This window comes from Sceloporus undulatus, chromosome 5 (assembly GCF_019175285.1).
Source record: "Sceloporus undulatus isolate JIND9_A2432 ecotype Alabama chromosome 5, SceUnd_v1.1, whole genome shotgun sequence".
NCBI lineage: Eukaryota > Metazoa > Chordata > Lepidosauria > Squamata > Phrynosomatidae > Sceloporus > Sceloporus undulatus.
Genome location: NC_056526.1, coordinates 25010481 through 25031161, shown reverse-complemented (window position 1 = coordinate 25031161; position 20681 = coordinate 25010481). Strand labels below are relative to the sequence as shown.

At 41.6% G+C, this 20681-nt stretch overlaps 1 protein-coding gene across 2 annotated transcripts in view; it reads left to right on the top strand.

Moving 5' to 3' along the window:
- Positions 1–20681, top strand: part of TMEM178B (transmembrane protein 178B) — a 367738-nt gene that overhangs the window by 70201 nt on the left and 276856 nt on the right. For both annotated transcript variants that reach the window (XR_006104266.1, XM_042470422.1), the window contains exon 2: positions 14948–15061. Coding sequence is in view for 1 of the 2 variants with exons in the window: in XM_042470422.1 (XP_042326356.1) it covers positions 14948–15061 (114 nt within the window). In the remaining variant the exon portion in view is untranslated. The remainder of the gene's footprint in view (positions 1–14947; positions 15062–20681) is intronic.

The following is a 20681-nucleotide window of genomic DNA, read 5'->3' as shown; positions in this document are numbered from 1 at the left end:
TCCAGTTTGAGATTGCTTTAACTGTCCTGACTCAGTGCTAGGGAATCGTGGGAACTGTTGTTTGTTGTGGCACCAGAGCTCTCTGACAGAGAAGGCTAAATGTCTCATAAAACTAAACTTCCCAGAATTCCCTAGCATTAAGCCAGGGCACTTAAAGCGGTCTCAGACTGGATTATTTCTGCAGTGGGTTTTAGACCGGAGTTCCAAGTCTAGCGGCAACCACTGGGAAGGCTCTATCTCATGTTCCTGCAACTGTATTTTAGAAGGTGGTAGGACTGAAAGAAGTGCCTCTCCTGTAGATTTCATGGTCTGGTCAGGATCGTAGGGGTGTGTGTGTGCTTCCTGCCTCCCTGTCTCAAGGAGGCAGTAGTTAGACCACTCTTTAAAAAGCCCTCCCTGGACCCCCTGGATAGAAATAACTACAGACCAGTCTCATTACTACCATTTTTGAGCAAGGTGATAGAGAGAGCGGTCGCCAATCAACTACAAGCAGTCTTGGATGAAACGGATTTTTTGGATCCATTTCAAACCGGATTCAGGACGGGATACGGAGTTGAGACTTCCATGGTTGCCTTAGTCGATGATCTCCATCTGGGCATCGACAGGGGAAGTGTGACCCTGCTGGTGCTCTTGGACATCTCAGCGGCCTTCGATACCATTGACCACGGTATCCTTCTGGAATGCCTGAGAGAGTTGGGTATTGGAGGCACTGCATTGCAGTGGTTCCGATCCTACCTCTCAGGCAGGTTCCAGATGGTGTCGCTTGGGGACAGCTGTTCGGCCAAAAGGGAGCTCAAATCAGGGGTCCCTCATGGTGCGATCCTGTCCCCAATGCTATTCAACATTTACATGAAGCCGCTGGGAGAGATCATCTGGAGACATGGGGCGGGGTGTTATCAGTACACTGATGACACCCAAATATATTTCTCTATGTCTCGGACTGAAGCAGTGACTAAGGATGGCATCTCTCCTCTGAATGCCTGTCTTGGGGCAGTAATGGACTGGATGAGGGAAAACCAACTGAAGCTGAATCCAGGTAAGACGGAGGTACTTGCTATAGGAACCCCGAATCCAGGAATGGAGTTGTGTCAGCCAGTTCTGGATGGGGTCACACTTTCCCTGAAGGATTCTGTTCGCAGCTTGGGGGTGCTTCTTGACTCGTCACTCCAACTGACAGCTCAGGTGGATGCCTTCGTTTGATACGCCTACTGTGCCCCTTCCTGGAGCCGAGGGACCTGGAAACAGTAGTACATGCACTGGTAACCTCTCGATTGGACTTCTGTAATGCACTCTCCTTGGGGCTACCCTTGTGCCAAGTTTGGAAACTTCAGCTGGTACAAAATATGGCAGCCAGATTGATCACGGGAACTTCTAGGAATGACCATATAACACCGGTCTTGAAGTCCCTGCACTGGCTGCCTATTAGTTTCCAGGCAAAGTACAAGGTGTTGGTGATTACCTTTAAAGCCCTACATGGCTTGGGCCCAGAGTACTTGAGGGAACGCCTTCTTCCCTATTGTCCGTCCCGCACACTAAGGTCCTCTGGAAGAAATCTACTACAGCCAAAAAAATCTAGGCTAACATCTGTCTCCCAGAGGGCCTTTTCTACTACTGCTCCTAAACTATGGAACGACCTGCCGGAGGAGATCCGTCACATTTCCACTCTGGTAGCTTTTAAGAAAGCACTCAAGACGGATCTCTTCCGGCAGGCCTTTCCAACCTAGTTACCCTCCCCAGATATAAAGATATTTGTCCCCTCATTTGTCTGTTTCCCCCCGCCAATGTTTCTGCCTATTTTTTGGTTGTTCAATGTTTTTAATGTTTTTAATGTTTTAATATTATTACTGTTTAATTCTGTTTTAGTACTGGGAATGGGGGGTGTTGGTAGGTCTAGGGTTTGATTTTTTTAACTCTATTGTAATTTGTTATATCTTATTGTTGTAACCCGCCCGGATTCTTCGTGATTGGGCGGGCTAGAAATAAATCTGTTATTATTATTATTATATGGTCTATCAAATAGCCTGAAACAAAGCCATGTGGGCTTTATAGGTCCAAACCATTACTTTCAATTGGGATCAGAAACAGACTAGCAGCCATTGAAGCTGTTGGAGCAGGTGAATTGTATTATCTCTGTAACCTTCCACATTTTCTCTCATTGAAAGAATATTTCTCTCTTCTCTCCTCTTCCGATGTTGTTGTGGTTGTGGTAGTAGTGCCTACAGTACAGCCAGTTCTGGGTGCCATGTGGAAAGCTGCTAACAAGCAGCCTAGCAAAGTACAGAGGGGCTCACCCCCAGCAGTTTGGCCATCAAGTGATGAATTGGCCTCAACAACTATGAACACAAGGATGCTATGAAATACTTGCAGTCTGTGTTAGTGGAAGGACTACCTACATTGATAAAATCAGGGGTCTTCAAACTATGGCGGGTTACAGACGGGCAAAAAGGGATGTACTCATGACGTCATGAAGGTAGAGCCTTCAGACGGGCTTTACCTGAATGCCGTCATGAACACGCCCCCCGCACACCCCAAGCGGGAAGAAGCGGCTTTAAAAAGGTGCTGCTTTTTTCCGCTTCTTTTCTGTTTGATGCGTACCTGCGCAGCTCCGTCTGTAAGCCCCTGCACCGATACGTCAGAATTGCTACGCCGCAAATATAAGTTGCCGGTTTAAAAGCTCCGTGTCAGCTGCGTCGCATAATGGGTCGGGTTCCCGGGACATGCGTGGTTTGCAGTCAAGCTTTAATTGCAACGTCCGCTGCCATGGAGCTGTGGAAGCTGAGGCACAGCTGCGGCGCATTTTAAGCCTAGTAACCCTAACCCTAGAGCCACTTGTGCGCATGCGTTGCTAGAACCGCGGGAAGTTGTAACTTTTGCCGGCGGATGTTTTGGTTGTAGAAAGTGAAAAGGGAAAGTTTGGGATTTAAAGTGACCCCCTACACACATTCCTGCGCCATTCTCACCTGGGAAAGGGCACAGTTCGGCTGCTCCTGGCACAGCTCTGTGGCGGCTCCCCTTTGCCACCAGGCAGGATGGCACAGCCATCCACCAGCACCCCGAAAAAAAGGCAGGGGGACGTCTTGGTCTCATACTGAGACGGCTGACCTGATAGCTATATGGTCCCAGCCAAACATTTTGTAGAAACTGGAGCAGTCCTACCTGAATGCTGACACATATCGAGAAGGGGAAGAAGCCATGAGAGCTGCTGCACCGGTACACCAGAATTGCTACGCCGCTACTTTAAGTTGCCCATTTAAAAGCTCCGTCGCATAGTGAGTTGGGGTCTTGGAACATGCGCAGTTTGCAGTCAGGCTTTAATTGCAACGTCCGCTGCCATGCAGCTGTGGAAGCTGAGGCACAGCTGCGGCGCATTTTAAGCCTCGTAACCCTAACCCTAACCCTAGAGCAACATGTACGCATGCGCTGCTTGGAAAGTTTGGACTTTAAAGTGCACCCCTACACACATTCCTGTGCCATTTTCACCTAACAATAAAAAACGCTAAAACTGTAAATATTGACATATGTACAAGGGAGGTGAGGGGAGATGGCAGGGGGGACAGCGGTGGCAGCGGAGACAGCTGTGGCTGCGCATTGCAGATTCAGCAGGAGCGTGGGGACCAAAGGAGAGGAGGCATCTATGATGCTGCTGACACTGGCAAAGTGCAAGCGGACAAGGATGCCAACACCAGCTGATCACCAGCTGGCAGGAGACCACCATTGTTTTAAAGGGGCTTGGGCACTTTAAATGTGCCCCTAGGCTTTCTGCCGCCGCTGCTTAGCCCTGCGCAGCTGCGCATTCGCCAGCTAGCAAAGGAAAAAAAAAAAGAGAGACCCCGGAGCTTGAATGTGCCCAAGACCTTTTGATGCCCTCTAAACTTGCCCCCAAAGGCAAAGGGCAACTACAGGGGGCCTGGGCCTGGGATCAAGGGGCAGGGAGCACTGACAAGGCACTAGGTCCCATGATGTCCCATAAAGACATCATTTCGCCTCCCAGGACATGTGTTCCCTCCCAGCCCTATCTACTCTATTCTACCCTTCCTGTTCTCTCCTCCCACCATGCCTGGCTCACTCGTCCCCAAACCAGCAATGTCCAAACTCTGTCCTTCCAGGCGTTTGGACTTCATCTCCCAGAATCCCCAGCCACCTTGCCCTGTGGTCTAGGATTCTGGGAGATGAAGTCCAAACGCCTGGAAGGACAGAGTTTGGACATTGCTACCTCACACCACTCCTGCCTAGCTTTAAAGTCACAGGGAAAAAGTTTAAAGGGGCTTGGGTGCTTTCTGCCGCCGCTGCTTAGCGCTGCAGCTGCGAAGCTGCGCACTTCTCATGCGGCAAAAGAAAAAAAAGCCGCGGTTTGGGCCGCCCGTGAGGAAGCTGCCTCTCTTTTTGCAGCGTCCTCCGAGGCGGCGGTTTGGAAACTCCGGGTCCGAAACGGACCCAGGTGAGGCGTCTTCACTGCCCCCCCGTGTGGAAGCTCCAACACCTGAAGCACGCCCCCGGGGCGGGCCGTCTGGAGGCTCCGCATTCAGCTAAATACACCTCCAAGACGTCCTCCCCTGCCCGTCTGTAACCCGCCTATTATATTTTGGTAACATCCAGTAGCCAAAGTCTTCTAGGCTCTGCCTCAGGGCAACAAATGTGATCAGGTGTAAAAGTATCCCTATACAGTCTCAAGGGTTGAGTGTAAAAATGGCAAAGATCACTGGAGTATTGTTGGAAATATGCTTTTTATTAGGAAAGGGAAGCCAATCAACAACTACATGGGACTTGCCTAACAATGATGCAGCACACTTTTGAATAGCATCCCTCTTGGAACTGATATTGTTGCAGTTCCTAGCCATTGCCACATACCTCAACTAGTCAGAGAGAGCAGGCCAACCTCCTGCAGACCAGTCATGTGCTAAATTTTTACCCTTGAACACATTATCTGAAATTTTAATTTGGCTAATGAGTCTGAAGAATGTCGTACTGATCTAGGATTTCTAATTATTTCTGTACTTATATTCTGATTACTACCTGATCACAGCTTGGAAAATAAAGGGTTTTTTGGACTAGAGCTTTCTATCCCCCTCCCATGCGTGGTGCAGGATACTGGCAGTTGTGGCCCAAAGAATGTTCTCAAATTGTGCTCTACTTTAAACATCAATGTGGAATGCATAGCTTTTTCAGAGGTGAAGGCCATGGTTGATACTGGCTTGGTGACCAGTAAACTCACATATGTACCTATATATTTTTGAACACACAAGCATCCCAGCATACATCCATTCTTCACCGGGAGAAAGTGGAGAATATTTTTTCTATATTTGCTCCTTCCCCTGGCAGTCCTGATACAGATCATTCTTTCTTTGCTGTTAGCAGCTGTGCAGAAAGAGCAGCCTGCTATCAAATTGATAGGGTGGAAAAATTTAATGTAATTGAGTGCAAGTTGGGGCATCTCCCAAGGGGATGCACTTAAGGCACTGGGGTGCACATGTATTTTCTGGGCTTTGTGTTCTGCACCCCCTGAGCTAAATAGATATGCTATGTTTATAAGTTTGACAAGGGATAGATTTGAACAGAGAACGAAGTCAGGTAAGCTGAGAATTGCCATGGTTCACTTCTCCCTTCAGCTAGGACATGGTTGGGAATTGTGTGGCCCTCCAGCACTTGTTGAACTACAACTTTGAGTATTCCTTACTGTTGGCTATTCTAGCTAGTGCTGCTGGAAATTGCAGTCCAACATCTGGAGAGCCACACATTTCCTACTGCTGTGCTAGGAGTTTGTAAGGTGCCCTGGAATTGGCCACTTTTTTATTTCACAGTATAATTGTCCTTACAATATGACTGCAAGATTTCATAAGCCTTCTAACAACACTTTAAAGCAAGTCACTCTTGTCTCAGTCATATTGATATAAGCCCCTTTGAACATTTAAATAGTGGTGCATAAATAAGTGCTATCTTTCTCAAATTTAAGGCAGTTTTTAAAAAAGGCTATTAAGGCAATGTGGTTCAATGGAATTAAATTTCAGTATTGTAGCTGAATTGCTTTACAGATCACAGGCACCATGATTCTGGCCAATTAGGAGTTTGGGATTCATTTCTAATTAACTGGTTCAATAATGTGAGTTGTACAACAAAGCATCAGCATGCATTCACCCTGCTCCAATTAGACTGTCATTTTAGAACAATGTTCTCCTGAAGCTTACAGTTTCTCAAAAGCTTACCAAGGCTTTCTAAAGGACAGCTTGTTACCATGATCAGTTTTCCTTGACAATACAGGCAGAGGATGCTTTAGGACAGTGGTGCTCCCAAAACCCATAGTTCATAAAATGAATTTGGAATGCTTGCAGTGCTCATCTAAAGTGGGTGCTATTTCCATTACTAGAAGGTGTACATGTCACCTGTCTGTAACACTGAGAATACTGGAATAGTAGAATCCTTTTTGCCAGGGCACTTAGAAAATATAGTTTTGCCAGGGTATATGAGCAAAATCAAGGGGAGTAAGGATTGCCCATCATTGATTTAGGTTGCACTGTTGGTTCATGCACTGTGATGGTGAAACCAGCATCTTGTGTGCAGTAAAAATATTTCCCAGGATATTGCAACAGGAGGGGCTCCATGATTCCTCAACATACAACTCTTGCAAAACCACTTCAAAGGAATATATGTGAAAGGATATCTAGGGCCCGTTACAAACGGGCCTTTGCGGCGCCCCCGTCACGTGCTAGGGGTTGGCCGAGGACCTAGCGTCCATACCGGCCTCACCTCTAGCACATGACGGGGGCATAATAATGGCGGTGTCCTATACACACGGGAACCGCCATTTTGATGTATCAGACGCATAGCGTCCATACGTCGCGCCCCGGATGTGATGCCATGAGTGTGCAAGTAGCGCCTCGTGGCGTCCCATCCAGGGCGCAAGAAGAAGCACCATTTTGGCTTCTTCGCTGCGTCCAGGAACTGCATGGTTTGGCTGCTGCGGTTCCTGGACGCAGCAACCGGCGGCAGAGTGCCGCTTTTTGGCGGTCTGTAACCCGCCTAGGAGTCCTAGGTCCTAGTAGACCACAGTTTGAACATGAGTCAACAGTGTGATGCGGCCGCTGAAAAAGCTAATGCAATTCTTGGCTGTATCAATAGAAGTATAGTGTCTAGAGCAAGGGAAGTAATAGTGCCACTGTATCTGCTTTGGTCAGGTCTCGCCTGGAATACTGTGTCTAGTCCTTCTCAGGATTCCTGGCTGGGTGTCTACGCAAGAAGCGTATGCGACTAGGTGGGATGTAGGAACAGAATGGATAAGATATGAGGAGTTAATAAAAACCACGCAAACTAAAAACCTGCGAATAAAAACTAGAGAGGAAATGATAGATGAGGGTATAAATGTAAACTGGTATACATACTATCAGATAAAGAAAAGATTTCTAGAAGATAGTAAAAATCCAGGTTTTGAACTAAAGCCGACGGAGTTAGACAAAATAATCTTTGATGACAGTAGCGGGAAGATTTCTAAATATTATAACCTATTCAGAGAACTGGAGTATGAAAAAGAACCAATCAAACAATTTATGGTAGAGTGGGCGAAGGATTTTGGTAGAGGAATACCACTGGACGCTTGGGAATTAGCTTGGAAGAGAACAAAATCGTTTACCTGTAGCCAGAATTTAAAAGAGAATTTCTTGAAAGTTAGTAACAGGTGGTATTACACCCCAGCCAGACTCAAGAAGATGTTTAATAAAGAGTCGGATAGCTGCTGGAGATGCCATAAAGAGAAAGGTACGACTGTTCATATGTGGTGGAAATGTGGGAAAATTAAGGAATACTGGAATGAAGTGCATGATGTGATACAAAAAATATTAGGAATTAGTTTTAAGAAAAAACCAGAAATGTATCTTTTGAATATGACTTATTTTTTAAATACGGAGGATGAAAGAAGGGTGTGGAAAATTTTACTGTATATGGTTACACTGGCGAGAACAGTAGTAGCTAAACATTGGAAAGACGAAAGTAAGATACAAATTGAGGAATGGCTAGGTAAATTAATGAATATTAGGCAAATGGACTTGCTTTCATATAAGTTGGATAATAAAAGGAAAGAAAAAATGGACAAGGAATGGACACAAGTGATGGTATTCCTGCAAGCAAGGTGGGATTTAGACACAAATCTGTTAAATTGGACTATTTAAATGTAAAAATAAGGCTTCATGGAATTGTGAACAAAGATAAGGGATCTCTAAGATTTAAACACGGTTAGGTGGTCTGATATCTGTGAAGGAAAAAAAAGCAATATACAATTTCAGTTAGTGTTTTCTTATTGGACTTTTTGTGTCTTTATACAGGCTGGGTTTACTTATTTGGTATTGGTTTAAATTGTGTATTTTCTATAGGCAAGAATCAGTGAAAATCAGAAAAGCAACTCCAGGATTGTTTATTCTTTTAAGAAGAGAGGAGGTAAATAATGGAAGAAGACATCACCAAAGAAACAGTGTATAAAGAATTTGTTTATTTGTTGTGGTCACACTTTGAAAGTGATATTGTACGTTCTAAAAATCAATAAAGATATTCTCAAAAAAAAAAAAAAAAAAAAAGGAATACTGTGTTTAGTCCTGGGTACCACAGTTCAAAAAGGTTGTTGACAAGCTGGAGCATGTCCAGAGGAGGGTGATCAAAATTTATTTATTTATTTCATTGTTATGCCACCTTTCTCTCCAGTACTGAAGTCAATAGGAACTGCTTCTGGATTTGTTTGTTGAGTAAAGCCACTGTAATACTATATAAACAGGATATACATTATTATCTTTGTATGCAGGCATATGTAAAGGGTATCTAATGTACCTATATATCTGTTATCAATTAATGTATATCCTACTTTTTACCCAATGCAGGACTTGGGTTGCCTGACAACATGAATTAAAACAGAATACAAATAAAAACCAATCATGCAGAATGCTGAAGAAAAAATAAAGAACAATGAAACAAGTTATATTAAAACCAAACATGGATTTAAAAACATTTTAAATTGTAAAAAGGTAGGGGGGACCTAATTCACCATGAAAAACCCTTCTACAACAACCAGCTAAAGGCCAAATGTCTGTCAAAATAAAAAGGTCTTGGCCTTTGCTTTGCCTCTATATATCTATATCTACATATTGATATAAAATAACTACATTACAATATGATACTGTATTATATTATATTATAATTGACAGATAGCTGCCTCATTCAACAGGCTTTTGGATCATCACGGAATCGTTACCTCGGTGACTCTGATCATTTAATTTCTGTCTCCAAACAAACAGGCATAAAGGCTTTTCAGCCTTATAAACTGCATTGCCCATGGCAGCAGACACCAGAGGGAGAAGGAGCAAATGCCTCTGCTTGTAAACTCCGCCCTGTCACTTTCTTTTGGGCTGGAGACCTCATAGAGGCAGGCTACATTTGTGTTTCATAACTATCCTTTGGGTCTGTGACTGTTCTGCAGGCCTTTTTCCTTTGGCTGTGGAAAAGAAACAGTGAGCTCATCATTCTCCAGTGATAATTCAGTGCTTGGGTGCCTTCAGAATTGGAGTATTTATCCTTCCCACCAGCTGCTATATTTATCCAGCTGTGTGCATCTGGTGCAACATTAGTCTGTAATCCGCATGTTAAAATTTAACTCTTATGTTGAAGTTGCTGATTTAGTTTGATGGTTGGTGCTTGTGGTTATATTAGGATGTGATTAGAAAAAGCAAAGAGAATGGTAACACTCAATAGAAGGCAAGTAGAGGAGAGATAAAGTCTCAGGAGATTGAAAAAGATTATTTTGTCATACTGCTAATTGTAAGAATAAAACCATCTTTTTCAACACCCAGAGACTTTGTACTCTATACCCCAGGATGTGATTAGAACCTGATATTAGATTTGGGAAGGTAAACTGTTTGGGAAAGATATTGGGAGGAGAGGGGCTACAGTTTCCAAAATCCCCCAGCTAGCATGCAAATGAGAGATTATGAGGCTTGTAAAAAAAATAAAAGAAGTAAATTTTCTAGGCTGTAGTAAGGGAAAGCTAGTGTCTAGAGGCAAAATGTTACAGTATATTCTTTATTTCAAGGGAGAGATTTGCCAAGGTTCCATTTTCAAGCTAATACAGTAATCAGATTAATTATTTTATACTCAAAATATCTTTGCACTAGCACAAAGTAAGAACTTTCTGTGTAGTGCAAGCTTCCACAACCTGGCACCTAGCTGAGATGTTGGACTACAGTTCCCATCAGTGTATCCCAGCATTTGCCTCAGGTTCCAAAGTGGGTCTGGAGAAGAAAAACAATGAGAGACGATCTTAGATCTGGTGGGTAGATCCTGACTAGAGTTGAAGGGTAGTAGGTGATTTTTTTTTTTATTCCTTCTGATCATTTCAATTAACTGGAAATGATGTTCTGGGAACCATAAGATATTTCTACAAAACCAGGGGATGATTTTCTGCTGTTTCGGGGATGTGGAGTCTCTCTTCTTTTTTTATAGCAAAATTTAGCATTTTCCAGCTGATTTTTTTTAAAAAAATGTTTAATTGGGAGTTAGCAGGAGTTGATGGGGAGAAACAAGAATCATAGGAAGTCCCAAGGACCAAGAGAAACAATTCCGAGCCCCGATCTTGGCCTCAAATGGTGCCATCTTGTTGTTGAGCTAGACAGACTTCTGACTCATCCATTTAAGGCAGTCTTTGTAAATGGCCACCTATCTCCTCATGCCTTAAAAAACTATAATGTCCTTAGAGTGCTTTCAGATCTGGGGATGTGTCTCATTGTGTGTTTCGGTTCTGAACTGGGCACTTAAAGAGGTGAAACAAAAGTATGAGAGATTGTAGTGGAATTTCTTATTGAAATAAGTACAGGAGAGATCACAAAATATGACAACACATCTTCCAAACAAGCTTCAGGCTGAAATTTGTTGATATTTTAAATATTTAGCAAATCAGCTCAAATAGTGCATTTGTAAAAATCAAAGCCAGAAGAAAGAATAGCATCTGCTATTAATTATCTGCTCTGAAAAGATTCATCTGAAGACATGAAAGAGAATACTGCTTGGAGATGACTGTGGCAGCAACATGAAGCTTCATGAACCCACATGAATAATTCCATGTATACAAAGTGAATTGAAAGCATTTCAATTTCATTTTTATTTCTATTGTGTGATATTTGGGAGGTTAAGAGTGGAAGGGGGAAAATAATGAGGAAATAATGGAAAGTTGACTGTAGGAGAAAATAAATTTTGCCATAAGGATTTGTATTTCATAGAATTCTAAAACTATTGGAGATTTTGGCTATTGCTTGCTTAAAATGTAGAATCTACAATAGAGAATACAGCTTTAGCATCTCAAAGAAAGGGCTGTCCAAAGCTTAAATACCTCCAGTGAAGAAGAGCCTGTCACCATGTAGGGCAGCCTGTTGCTGAACTACTTTTACCCTTATCATTGTTTCTTCCAATGCCTTCCTGACAGTAAAAGCTGTTTGCCAATGGAACATGCTCCCTTGGAGTGTGGTAGAGTCTCTTTCTTTGGAAGTTTTTAAACAGAGGCTGGATGGCCATCTGCAGAGGGTGCTTTGATTGTGTATTCCTGCATGGCAGAGAGCTGGACATTATGGCCCTTTCAACTCTATGCTTATATGCTTCCATGATTCTCCACCCCTTTGTCCTTGCAAAGATCCTGTGAGGTAAATTAGCCTGTGAGGTAGTGACAGAATTATGGTCACTACCATAGTTGAACGAGGATTTGAACCTAGGTCTCCCACATCTTAGTCTGACACTGTGACACATAGTTTTTCACTATAAAAATATTCACTTTATTACTGAATCACTGCTTAGAGTGCCTGTGTACTGATCAAAGCAACATCCTGTGAGGTGAACACACTCTTCAAATAGACAGGGTTAAATCTGTGGTTTCCTCTGTTTCTGTGGTTGTCATGATTTGGGCAGAGTGCTTTACCATTTGCTGTGACCTAATGATGGATTACTTGCATACACAGCATGACTGCTTGGAAGACATGGAGCCTGTCCTGGTTTATACGATGTATGCCAATTTCAAATCCTCTGTACAAACATTTTGTACACAACCAGCCCCTCTGAGGTCATTGCTTATGTTATACCTTCTCTGTTGTGCAGTGACAGCACAATCCAACACCCACAATCCAGCACCCAGCATCATACTTAGTGACTTTACTATAATTGACATTTTATATAACCATTTTCAGGACAAAGGACAAATTCCAAATTATAAAAGGTTTTGGAGATTACATTCCATGCATACAAAACATAGTTCGATACATGTCTACTACAGAGTAAGCCCCTGTTCCAAAAGCTTTCTAGCTGCAAAATGCAGTTCAGTTACATGCAATAATTTCCTGTACTGTAAATCCTCTTCTCTCTAATCCATGAATAAAAATAAGAGCAGAAGAAGCTTGGAGGTTGGATGAGAAACCTCCATGGGTGGCATTTAGTTGGTGTTGTCCAGAAGTTTTCCATCCCTGCTATAAATGTAAAGGATCTTTGACCTCAACTTGTTTCTCCCTGCCTCCAAAGCTTAGTGCAAATGTTCCGTCCTGTTTCATTAATGCTGCAAAAATGAGAAGTAGGGAGAAAACAAGATTAAAAGATCAATCCATCCCTCTAGCTAGCACAAATGTTCTCCCAGCCCCTTTTCCCACCCTAGCTTGAACTGAATTCAATGAATTAGGCTTGGGAATTGTGTGATTCCTGCCAATCTGAAATTGTCTAGTACAGTGGTTTTCAATGTTTGCTCCTCCATTCTTCCTAATGCTGAGGTGGAACTATGTAGGACACCTTCAGTTGTTCAGTGAAAAGGTGAAATATAGTTTCAATCAATCAGGATTTCTTTTCTGTAGATACTTGTATGATGCTGATTGTACATTTCCTCCATAGACCTTTTGGGATCGCTTTGCCTTTTGCTTTCTTTTTATCTTCATTCTTGTAGCTATGGATTTGTATTCTTTGCTGCCTTTCTAGAGAATAACTTCTTCTCAACTGGTATGAATACCAAACAAGCATCCTACAAATGTCTGCCCAGGTCTCTATACTGTAAATATAACAAAGCTAATTGGCAGGCTGGGAGGTGAAAAGTTTGATTTCACATTTACCCTGTTATAACAATATTAAATAGTTCATTGCGTAGTGGGTGGAAAAGGAATTTAACAAAAGAGATCATAATGGCTTTTTGCATCTGCAGTTTTTAGTTGAAAACTTTTGTTTTGGGTGTGCATTTGGAGTCCAGATGGTGAAGGCACATGCCGGAGCCCATCACGCTGTCAGGGCAGACGGGTACATATGTAAATATTTTGCTTTCTCCCCTATAATATTTGGCTGTGTCTAATCTAATTGCTATCAAAGGCAGAATGTTAGGAGCACACAAGGAAAGCAAACAATGAACACCTCCGGTAACTTGGGAAGATGCTAACCCGCCTATGTTGTAGCATCTAGCAATTTGGTTGCATAATGCTTTGTTCACCCTCTGATTTTGTAGTGTTTTCATGCCAAGTGACAGTTGGGACTAATATGGCTAAAAAGTTCATTTGATAAAGGCAAAAGGCAGAAAACATTTAATTATGTTGGAAACAGAATGTATACCTACTGAGTAGCACAGATGTGAGTTTTCTTCATTTGCATCCCATCATTTGCATACCATTGTACATGTTATAAGACTGTTGTCTTATATGGGAACTTCCCAGCCTACTACTATCCCAAGGGGAGAACTGATGCTATATGAACTCCCTAAAAGCCTGTGACCTGTTAATCTCTACATTTTGGATGTTAGTACAGTTTAAGTGGCACATAAATGAAGACTAATGGGTTGTCAAATTTTGTGTAATAATGCCCCTTTTTAAAATTACTATGTCTTTGCCTCTCAACCTTAGCATCTAATTGGGTATGCCTACTAGTGGTTTGCATGTACCAAATGAGTACCCCTTATCTGGAACTCCAAAATACTAAATACTTTAAAATCCAAAATTGTCATAGAATCAAAGAATAATAGAGTTGGAAGAGACCACAAGGCCCATTCAGTCCAACCCCCTGCCATGCAGGAAATCTCAATCAAAGCATCCCTGACAGATGGCCATCCAGCCTCTGCTTAAAGACCTCCAAGGAAGGAAACTCCACTACACTCCGAGGGAGTTTGTTCCACTGTCGAACAGCCCTTACTGTCAGGAAGTTCCTCCTAATGTTGAGGTGGAATCTCCTTTCCTGTAACTTGCATCCATTTCTCCGGGACCTAGTCTCTGGAGCAGCAGAAAACAAATTTGCTCCCTCCTCAATATGACATCCCTTCAAATATTTAAACAGGGCTATCATATCACCTCTTAACCTTCTCTTCTCCAGGCTGAACATCCCCAGCTCCCTAAGGCATTCTTCATAGGGCATGGTTTCCAGACCTTTCACCATTTTAGTCGCCCTCCTTTGGACACGCTCCAGTTTCTCCACATCCTTTTTGAACTGTTGTGGCCAGAACTGGACATAGTATTCCAGGTGAGGCCTGACCAAGGCAGAATAGAATGGCACTATTAGTTTGTTTGATCTAGACACTATACTATACCTGGGTGGCTGAGATAGTCAAACCTTGAGTTTTCTGATGGTGCAGTGTATACTAACTTTGTTTCATGAGCACAATTATTAAAAAATATTGGGTATAAAATCACCTTCAGAGTAAGTATATAAGGTGTATATGAAACATAAATGAATTTCATGTTTAGAATTGGGTTCCATCTCCAAGATATCTAATTATGTATATGCAAATCTAAATAATCCAAAATCCAAAACAATTCTGGTCCCAAGCATTTTAGATAAGGAAGACTCAACCTGTATTTGCTTCAGCCTGCTTTCCACATTCTGTGTCTCCTTAAAATATATTTATGAAATATGGCTTAAATTAAGGTGCTCTATTCTTGCATAAATAACATTGTTTTTAATGTATTCTTTTTGCCTATCGCAGGAGTGATTGACCAGTGTTCGTACATCAAGTACCACTACTCCTCAGCAACAATTCCCAAGAATCTTACCTACAATATTACTAAGACAATCCGTCAGGATGAATGGCATGCCTTGCGTAAGTTCTGTGTCTCCTTCTTTTTTTCAGTGTTGTAGGCAGCCAACAGACAGTTGTTTTAGATCTTCAGTAGGTTGAAAAAGGAGAGTCAGTCTTCTTGCTACCCTGGACAGCTCTGTTAATTTCTTGTGTATGTAGGAAACACCAGAAAAGATCCTATTGGTGACACAACATAACAATTTTTTGACTGCTGCTATTTAATTATATTTGGAGATCATAAACAGAGCATGCAATGTCATTTTGGATTCAGTCAAACCTTTACCGTATTAACAGTTGTATTTGTGATGCTACTGCAGAATTTCTAGCTGAATTCACATTTTGATGTAAAATTTGGGCCTGTTCACATGAACAATAATGCACTGAAGTTGCTAGGAGTTCACTGTTTTGGGGGAGACTTGTTGGTGTAGTCATTCTAATAGTCTTGTATGCATCAAAATCACAGACAAATGGTTCCAGTGATTCTTAGTAACTCAGCAGACGTTACAGATTCTCATAGTTTGAATATGCATTTCTCTTTTGGCTTTTTGGTAGATACTAGGGAGTGTTCCCATGAGGACTTTTAGTGTGTATCGACTTGTGTTCACGAAGAGCCTGAAAAGGTTTTTTGGGCTACAAAATCCAAAATCTTATAGCCAGTGTTACCATTGATCCTAATGGATGGGGAGATTTTGGGAAATGTAGTCCAAAAAGTTACTTTCCCAAGGTCTGCTAGATAGGGAACCTCACCCAGAATCTCTCTTTTCAAGACTCATGTACTGTCTTGCTTACCTCCATGCAAACCCTTTTTATCCCATCGCTTTGCCCAGGGCAGGACTCAGAAGACCACCAGAAGGCTGGCTGATCATCATTATAGCCAATGTGCATTGAAAACTCTCTGAAGCAATTCTATGTGACAGAGAAACAGTTGCCTTAAGATATGCAACTGACAGTAGTCATTCCTTTTCTCCCTGTGGCACTTGAGGAAGAGGAGAGAAGGGCATTGCATGTCAGAGTCAGGAAACATCTTTTCTCATAGTTTCATGGTGGCACAATAGCATAAGACCTTTGCTATTGCTGTGCCCAAATCAAGTTTGATTAGGTTTCCCCCCTCAAGCAGCCCTTATAACAAGTCTATTGATGTGGTATCTTAGCAGCTTGGAATAAATGCTATAAACAACAGATGACAGCCCGTAAGAGCAAGATATCATTGAGAAAAGGCGGGTATGCTGTGAACTGTTTACTGGTGGTGTAGATGGCCTACATGCATTGGGATGGTGCTTGATTGATGGTGCAGAATAGAATTTGGGAAATAATATAATATGACAGTGAACAGAAATTTTTGTAAAAAGACCATAGTGATCTTCTCATTCAATGAAAAGATTTACAGTAGCTTGGGAATCATGTGGCTCACCAGATCTAGCTGGACTGCAGCTCCTATTATTCCTCACACTCAGCTGTGCTGATAGACCTGCTGAACCAGCAACATCTGGAGATCTTCATGATTTCCACCTTTGCTTTATGTGGACTGTAAATTCTGTATTTATGGGAGGGAACCTCTTTCAGCCGAAGGACTAAATTGTTTCAGAGATGGTCTCAAAGTCTGCGTTACAAGGCTGGGCAGGTACAAGGGTAAAAGTGTAAGAGAAAAAGTACTGCCATATTTTAACTTCTGTTTCATGGTGCGAGTACCCAAGCTTTAGAAAAAGCATTTCAACCACTGAAATGGGGAAAGGGTACACAAAATCTAGGAACACCCCAAATCATGGTGTCATGCAAAAGGAGTATGGGCCATCTGGATAGGCTTAGGTGGCTGTATTGGAGACTCAAGAGTGCTGGACTTGGCCCCAAGGCCTAAAGTTATTATTATTATAGTTTACTTATATAGCACTGTAGATTTACTTTCTCCTGATCTATATGGTCTTTCTCATTGCTGGCAAATATCTATGTACATTTTCCATAAGGTTTGTATTAGTGGTGGATCGCTTTGCTTGTGGTTGTGGTTAGAGAAGCCATACTAACATCCCCTGAACTCCCTAGGGCCTGCATTTCCTCTGCTTATTGCTTCAGTGGCATTGACTTAAGGAACACCATGGAGATTTTCTTTTAAAATAAGGTACACATTCCCTATACCCCTTGCTTACACATGAAATCATGTTTTGAAAAAGCTTGCTTCATGATGAATACTTTCCCCATATTTTATGCTGCCTCCAAGGAAGAATAATACCATGCTGGAACACCAATTTCTACAATAAATGGTTGTAATTTTCTCCCTTCCCCTCCTCCTCCTATAGTATCTTGAAATGCCACAAGCAATCAGGTGTTTCAAAATGGTGAAATTATCTTCATATAAAACATTATCTCCATCCCTTTCCAAAGTGATCTTCAGATTTGGATCGTGAAGAGTGCTGAATCATTTTACATCAGTGTTAGGGCTGTATTTGAAAGTCATACTTAATCTATTCTTATACTTTCAAGTTTCTTTCCTGGACATTTTCCAAAACTAAGAAGAACAAGGCGATGGGTGTCACACAACTCCCTTCACAGATGTGATGAAGTTTGATGAAGGGGTTTGTGTTGATTAGCTCCATTCTCACAGACTTATTTCTTTCCAGCCACATGTTTGACATCTGTTTGAAGGACCCATCATGGATATGGATGCATTTGCATAGGACTACTTTAAGTGAGATGGAACCCTATGCATGTCTAATGGCATGCATTCAGTTAGAGATGAACAGATGAGTTTCATTTTGGTACATTTCAAATTAAAACAATTTCACATGTGTCCATTCATTAATCTGTAACATACTACTTCTGTACTGTTTTTCAATTTTAATAAAAATGGCAGAAGAGTTACATTAATTTGATTTAATATTTTCCCCTTTAAATGTATTTTGACGACTATTTTACTTAAAGTACAGATTTTGCATGCATCTTGCCCTAAAGTGTGTATTTTTGTATGCATTTAGCTCCTAAATACACATATTGGTATATATGTCAAGCTTAAAACATGCATTTTTGTACATATTTGATGTGTGTGTGTGTGTGTGTTTGCTAAGGAATGTATCACAAATTTTGGAGAACAAAATGTGAAGTATAACTGTCCTTGTCTGTACATATATTATTATATATTATCCCAATAAATGTGTGTTGCTGCATAATTATACTGAACAAAATTTTCATGCATAACATGGTTGTACATGGTTGTCAAACACACAGCTGGCACAAATTGTCACCAAAGGTGGGGCTAGCTGGCATGACTGTACTATTCCTTCACACATACTTTTCTCATGTGGTGTGATGTGTGAATCATTTTTAGCTTTCTTTGAACTGTTGGCTAAGTTTTCAGCTGAAAAATGGATTTCTTCCTCCATTGGTTTGAGTTCAGTCCTGAAAGCTAAAAATATGGGGTGGGGAGAAGAAGGCTTAAGTGTAATTGGTTGACAAAGGAGGATCATCATTTTTTAGGAGACTGGGCTCTTTTACCATAGACAATTTGAGTACTGTGATTTCACTTTAACTGCTATGGCTGCCTCCTATGGAATTGTATATTGTATCTTCCTGCATGGAAGTGGGTTGGACTGGATGGCACTTTTGGTCTCTTCCAATTCTATGATTCTATGAATCCTGGGATTTGTAGCCTGGCAAGGCACTAGATTCTTCTATGAATTTCCCCTCCCTAAACTGCAAATCCACAGGATGGAGCCATGGCAGTGAAAATGGAAGAGAGTGCTATACATGTATAGTGTGAAAGGGCCCCAGGAGAGTGGAGGCAGCAAATGTGCATTGATTTGATGTTATGCTTTGGAACTAATAGCTGAGCAAAGCAGGTAAATTTAAAGCAGGCAAGTCTGTACAGTGTATAAAAATCTGTAAAGTGAATAAAATATTCAGTGAGATTTATCTATCTCACGTACTTAAAAGTTCACTTTTAATTCAAAATGTGGACTGGAAATATGTCCCTCCTCACCCCACAAACAGTTCATGAGTGAGTTTGAAGAACATCATTGGTTTATTGTCTGTGCTTCATTTATTTCTATTTCTATCAGTTATAGCCAGCTTGGATATAAGATAGGGAAAGTTTAAAGTGTAGCTAACACAGTATATACAAAGATGATCCTTCAGTTACTTTCTTACATTTTAAGTTATGGAAAAGCAGTGGTAAATCCAACCCTTAACAACACACACACACACACCTGTACATGTTTAACCAGTGTTACCTATATATTTGTTATGACAACCTAAATATCTTTTTAGTGCTGTATTGTTACAATTTGGTTCCAGACTATCTCAAAGGCTATATTCTCCTAGATAAGCCTGATACACTTTGAGGTGATGATAACGATGAAGAAAAAGAGGAGGAGGATTTTGAAAACAGAACTGCACAATGAGACATTAAGGCATATTGGCACCATTCAGCAGGAGAGTGCTGTAATGCAATCACCATGAAACTACATGATTAACAGTAGGCGGGCAGGTTGTAGGATCTTGGCCTATGCTTAAAATAACAGTAAATTGCCTATAGAACTAAAAGTATTAAGGATGAAAGAAGTACAGTATGTAACAAAAAAACCCTTTGCTTGTAAAAGCATTGAGTTCTTAAAAGCTTGTTGAAATAAAAGGGTCTTCACCTGCTGTTGAAAGGGTAGGAAAGAAGGAGCCAGTCCAGCCTCCCCAGCCGGTGTCTGAAAGGGAGGTCCAAAGCCTAAAATGTACCTTCCATCCCTTTGTTGCTCCTGCTTACCCCCCTCTCTTCCAAAACATTTCATCTGCTTTGGCCAGAGTAGAAGATCCTCTCTGCATTACAGTCCTGATTGTTTGCTTTTTTTATTGCAAGTGTTTTACCTGGAACTAGAAAGGAATCATACTGTTACTGCCATCTTTTCATTGGAAGTACAAACCCTGGCTTATTTGGAGGTGAAGGTCAGGCAGGCAGAGAAGAAATGGGCCCTTAGTATCCAGGACCATTTTTCTCCGGAACCTTTTTTGGGACTGTTTTTGGACTATGACTCCCAAATTCTTCATTCAGCATGATGTTAGCACCTTTCCCTCCTATTCAGACCAGCAAACTGAAGTGCTTCTGTCATCTGGCAAGTTCACTGGAATCTCTTTTAAGATTTTGAGAGGCTGGCGTGGGGAGTGTGGGGCTGAACCTATATGTAAACTCCCTTCCGTTTAGTTAGAGCAGAGGTGGGCAAGCTTTTGGGGGGCCATTTTCCCACCTTAGACACCCAGCGTAGACCACATCAAACTGGGTCCTGTTTTACATTTTGTAAAATGCAGGGCCCTCTGTGCCTTATTCAGAAGGGTAATTGTTTTTGTGGGGCCTTCCAAGCTGTCAGATAATTTATTAAAAATAAACCCAGCATTCAGGAACCCTGGAAATGGCCCTGGGGTTGAATGCCATCCATACAGAACAGCAAGATTCCGCTCCAAACCTTTCAATCCATATGGCCACCTTCATTTTTCTTTTTTCATTTTCATTTTTCAAATGGCTTGAAATGCCTCCATAACAACATAGGAAGCTACTTTGGGTGGTAGAATTAAGTGAGGGGTTACGTTTGCAGAGCTTTTTGAATTTATTTTTTTAATTTATTTTAGTAATACAGTACCTTTAAATAAAACCCTAGACCATATTACAATC